Source organism: Puntigrus tetrazona, chromosome 7 (genome assembly GCF_018831695.1).
Source record: "Puntigrus tetrazona isolate hp1 chromosome 7, ASM1883169v1, whole genome shotgun sequence".
Lineage (NCBI taxonomy): Eukaryota > Metazoa > Chordata > Actinopteri > Cypriniformes > Cyprinidae > Puntigrus > Puntigrus tetrazona.
The window spans coordinates 9,781,417-9,787,084 of NC_056705.1; the positions used below are offsets into that span (position 1 = coordinate 9,781,417).

General features: G+C 36.2%; 1 protein-coding gene across 2 annotated transcripts in view; it reads right to left on the reverse strand.

Annotated features, from left to right (window-relative positions):
• LOC122348054 (synaptotagmin-7-like) overlaps positions 1-5,668 on the reverse strand; it is a 24,429-nt gene that overhangs the window by 5,568 nt on the left and 13,193 nt on the right. For both annotated transcript variants that reach the window (XR_006251259.1, XM_043243312.1), the window contains exon 2: positions 869-986. Coding sequence is in view for 1 of the 2 variants with exons in the window: in XM_043243312.1 (XP_043099247.1) it covers positions 869-986 (118 nt within the window). In the remaining variant the exon portion in view is untranslated. The remainder of the gene's footprint in view (positions 1-868; positions 987-5,668) is intronic.

A 5,668-nucleotide genomic window follows, 5' to 3' on the forward strand; every position in this document is an offset into this window, starting at 1 on the left:
TGCATGTTTATACAACTTATATGTTAATATATATTTAATATATAAACAGAACATTTTTGTTAAATACATACATGCACGTTTACATAAAAAATAGACAGTAAACAGAAATATTATGTAAACAAAAATCGTAATTAATCGTTTGCCAGCACTCATTTGCATGCAATCTCAAAATTCTTAAGAAAAAAGTTACAATTCTCAGATATAAAATTAGAATTCAGAGTCAAAAGTTGCAGGACGTAGTCTTAGAATACGTAGAAAAAATATGTAAACTCTTTACAAGTTTAATGAAAAAGTCTGAAATGCAAGAGGTAAGGTAAACATGAAGTTCTGAAATGAAACGAATTAATTATTAATATTAATATTAATTATAGTAAATGTGTAGATCTGGCTCAGATTTCGAATGAAAAGTCTGAATTTTAAGATTTCCATTATTTTATGACTCAGACGTACAAATTTAGAATTTTGAGAAATGGTAAAAAATTTGGAAAACTCAGAATTAGGAGGAAAAAAAAGATTCACAATTACGTTTTGCAATTGAATTATTTTTAATTCCATGGTAAAAACGAAACAAGACAACAAGAAGAAAAAAACTGAATAGCTAGGTGTAATGTGAGATGTCACAACTGTGTGATTTTTTTTATTTTATATAAATATATCAGAATTCTGGGACTTAAATTCAGAATTCAGAGAAAATAAAGAATTGCGAGGCGTATGCTCAACATTTGTAGAAAAAAGATATAAGCTCACAACTACTACAACAATTTGCGATAACCAGCAATTGTGAAAAAACTTAATTAATTGTAACATAAAAGTTGAAAATAGGTTTTTTTTTTTGTTTTACTCATAAGTTTCAACAGAAGATAGATACCATCAGCATGTCACTGGTGACGGAGTTGGCCAGGTCTGAGACGGAGGAGTTAGCGTCTGTCCGGCGGCTGCTCTCGTCTGGGGTCTGACCTTTAGGGCTGCTGCCGGGTTTATTGGATCTGGGAAAGAACGGCAAGATTAAAACAGTCGCTTTTTATAGCGTGTTGCGTTAAAAACGTTCTCCTCTCTGGGTTTTGAACAGCATTGCCTTGCCAGAAACTACTGATTGATGCTAAAACCACGCCATCTGATACAAAAACATCTGTTCGACCGTCATCTTAATTTATAAATGTGTTCAAACTAAATAAAAAGCAACATAGCGTCGTATTAAAAGGTTTGCGATTGCTAGATAGATGCAATTGTTTTTTAAGTCTCATATGCTCACCAAGGTTGATTAAAAATACAGTAAAAACAGCAATATTGTAAAATATTATTACAGTTTCTACTAACTTCTTTGTATTTGAATACGTTTGAAAATTAAATTTATTCCTCTGACGCAAAGCTTCATTTTTAGCATGATTAGCCTGCAGTGTCACATGATCCTCTAGAAATCATTCTAATATGATATGTTAATTAATTAAACTGTCGTAAAGAGTTATGCTGCTTAATGTTTTTGTGGAAACTGTGGCTGGCACTGCAGTAGAAAACCAAGGCAGTTTATTTTGGAACAGAGCTTCAGTAAAGTCACACCGAGCTGGAGCCTGACCTTTGTCCTCACCGGCGAGCTAAAAAAAAAAAAGTGCCATAGTTGTAATACAAGGACATTACAGATCTGTGGAGGTTTGGAATAAATAATAAATGTGACAGTGTTCTGCCTGGGATGAAAAGTATGAAGAAAGGACACAACACAGAAATGCTGCTGCAAGACAAACGTTACGTCACTCAGAACAGCAAAGAGATAAAAGGATGGAAAACCTGCGCGATTAAAACAATTGGTTTTCGTATTAAAGAATGTTTGGATCGAAAGAAAGCCAAAGCACGAGCGTGATTGTCGTCAGAGTAATAGGGTTTAATTATAATCACAAACGTAAGTGCAAAAGTGTTTAACGGATGCAATTACATGTAGGTATTTTGAAAAATATAAGTACAACGTAAAAAACGGGATAAAAAGGGACGTTTTGTGATTGTGAACGTTACATATTAACGAGACCGGGAGGCTGGAACACTGACAAAACACTAACAGGCTTTCGGCTTTTTCCGCTCTCTCTCTTCTGTATAAAGATAACCTTGGAACGCAGGATATACACAGAGATCGGAAACTTGGTCTCAACACATCTGTTGCTGTATATCTCCTGTATTCAGGTATTGCTCCTATAATCCAGCCTAGAAAGATGTTATCCAGTTGAGGATATCTGTTTCCAGGAACACATGTTCTTTACCATCTTCTTTTTTCATCTTTTGTATATGATGTATGTTTACTTGACAGTGTATTAAAGTCATGCTCGGACAAAAACTCTCAAATAAAAAGACTGGACGGTGACTTTGTCCCTGTACCTTACTCCTCTGGGAACTGGGAAGTATCTGGTGGCACTAATTAACTATAAGATCTAACTATACTCTATGGTTAAAAAGACACACTCAACTTTCATGCTGTGCTTATTCCTGCTGTAGTAGTTCAGAGATACTAGAAACTTCCTTTTTTTACTTATAAAGTGCAAAAAAGTGCTCAGTGCGTATTAAACCCAATCTCGCGGGACTTCCATCAATGTGCACATACACTTAAAACAGTACTATTCAGTTCTTCAGCTATCAAGACACGTGTATCCAATCAGTTTGTTTCGAATGACCTTTCCTGCAGCGTGTAACACAGCTCTAAGTGAATGAACTTCCTGCTAAGTTTTAAATCTGAAAGCGCACCGTGTATAAAGTTACTGTCTCTTAAAAGAAACAGTTGACTTTGAATCATTGAAACCTGCCACTTGTTGGTCTTTTTGCGTTGGTCTGAATGAAAATGCCAATTGCTTGCCACTGGGTAACGCTTTCGTAGCATTAAGAGCTCACAAACACTGCTTTAAAAGGAATCGGCCGATCACCAGAGGGGCTTACAAAAATTTAGCGTTAAAATAATAATTAGGAATACAACAAATAAGGTGAAAATAAATTCATATGAGAAAATGAAAGTGTTTTTGACCTTTGCACGGATTTCAACCTGTTGTTGGGAATCTAAATACGAACCTTTCGTAACCATAATAGAGGCACTTGAATCAGCGGCAGACTATTTACAAATAGATCCAGAGGAGAAAACGTTATATAAAACTGGACAAAAATCTTCATTCAAACCATTTGGTTGTACACCGCTAAGGCGAAAAACCGTTTGTAATCATTTCCGTTTCCAATTTCGGAAATACCATATCTATTCCACAAAAATGACAGCTAATTAACTGAATGATTTAACTCGGAGAAATGTCGGGCAACAGATGATTTACTGCCAGCTCTATTCACGGCACCTCGGTGTTCATTAATAGGAAATCTTAATTGTCGATTGGTCTACTGAAGACCACAAGGACAAGTGTACAGTAAATATATTGCTCGGACGACAAGAAATAGCATGTCCATTTTAAAGTTCTCGATCCCTAAAATTCCTAAAAATGTATTTACTGTTTTGAAGATTATGACAGGCCATGGGAAAAATCCGATCGGCCATTTGATCGCATGATACTTAGCAAACAGTTTCCAAAACTGAGACTTGACGGATTCTATTATAGACTTATAGAAACCGTGTTACATGCGAACGGAACCAAGAGCAAGATCTTTCATCACTTTATCATATTATTTTAGTTAGTTTTCTGTGCATTTGGTTTAAACATTTGCTATAACCCTATATAACATGCAAATGTGACATAGAGTAGATCATCTGTACAAAAATGAAGCCTACAGTCACTGTGTTTCTTTTCTTGAGTCTCTTCGGACTGAGCTTTAGTCTGTCCAGAAAACGCTTCCCCGTGAAAGATCCAACGACCTTGGAAGATGCTCAGAAATACCGCAGAAAGCACCATTATGATCTATCCACTCATAACAAAGAAGAGCCACAACGGATTTCCACTAATTCAATAATAGGTATTTTTGGATCGGACTGCACATGATTTCTAACAACCTAGAAATGGAGTTGGTCCGGAGGTGAGGATCGAAAAACGAATTATGAACACCAAGCGGTGGCGCCGAAAAGTGTGTAAGCAGATATACTGCACATTTTACTGTACGGAGCATAAGAATAAGACATGGCACAGAATTCCTGAACAACTGCAGACAGAACAACATTGACCTGGTGAGGTCTCAAATATATATGGAAGAGGTGATAAACAGGGCTCTAACATCCCAGACAGCTTAAGTGCGGACTGGTCTGCGCTTTATGGCTTGCCCATTGGTTCTGGGTCAGCGGAGATGATTTTCAATATAAAGCCAGATCTGCGGAGGATCAGATCCAGTGTCTTGGTGGAAATCTTCGCTGTGCAGCTCTGGACGAAGAAGAGAAGGTTTAAAAACCCACGGACCGCAAGGAAAGACATCATTTTCTCTGCCTTAAGGAGCCATAAAAATGGTTAAAATGCATGCACGTTAACGTTTTGAGCTCTGAAATATACAGGATGTATTTAAAGCACGGTGACGAGACTCTCGAGTTTCTAAACCAATCAGTAGTTGCCCATCAGTCTTACTTTTCCAATACAAAAAAAATATAGGCGTTTATTTTAAGACTAGTCTAATCAATTCATGCGTTTCAGTTTCTATCCAGTCTGGGGCTGGACAATATATCACATGATATATTCGTGCGCATCTCGTGAGTAAAGTCGGATCTTTGATTAGCGGTAAACCTCCATCCCCTGTTTTCAAATGAAGCGGCGGTTAATCCACATAGCCGTAGATTACAGACAAGCTACTTTACTTTTACTGACGAGATTCGCTAAAATATACAGGGCGATATATTTCCCTTCTGTAATCCAGGACAATTTTTAGATCTGGATCTCTGGATGAAGAAGAAGTTGTTCCAGCCCAATCTTCCTTTTCATTCATCCATTCAAAAAACATGTACTAAACTATAACTGTACTAATTAATCTAATTTGTGGTCATACAAATCTTTTAACTTAAGTTGTGTGCTATAAAAATATTCACCCGGGTAAATAAAGCTGAAAGCATAAACAGAACAGACACAAAGGCACATTAACAGATCAATAAAATCAGGGATGGCGATGAAAGGAATGTAACGATTGCATTTCAATTTCAATTTCCAGTTCCACTTACTGATTTCGTAATGATTTTAAGCAACTTATGGGTCCCAAATGATTTTATTAATGGCCCTTTGGTGCTTTGGAGGAAGTAATTTGGCTCCAGCTATATACTAAACAAAAATAAGAGCAAATTGCTCCTACAAACACCAGAGCTTTGTTACAAAATCTACTGAGCTGCCTATGCAAACAGCATTTTTAAGGCATTGTAAGTGCATTCTTCATGCTAAGGGCTCTAAAAGGTAGTTTGCACGATAATGCTGCCTTCTAAGATACTGTCTTTTGGGCCTAAATCGACGAAACCAAAACACTTCTAAAACGATTTAATAGGTAATGGAAGGAAAGCATAAAATGAGAACATCTGCCTTGGCACCTAACTGAAAGAGCTGAAGTACTAAAATGATTAAAACAAACAAACAAAAAATGATTGAAACAAAAATGGAGAAATATAAAAAGCAACTAACAAAATTGCTAAACGTTAAGCTAAAATGAAAACAGGAAATTAAAATTAGTGCTGTCAAACAATTAGTCGTGATTAATCACATTCAAAATAAAAGTTTTTGTTTATATTATGTATAAT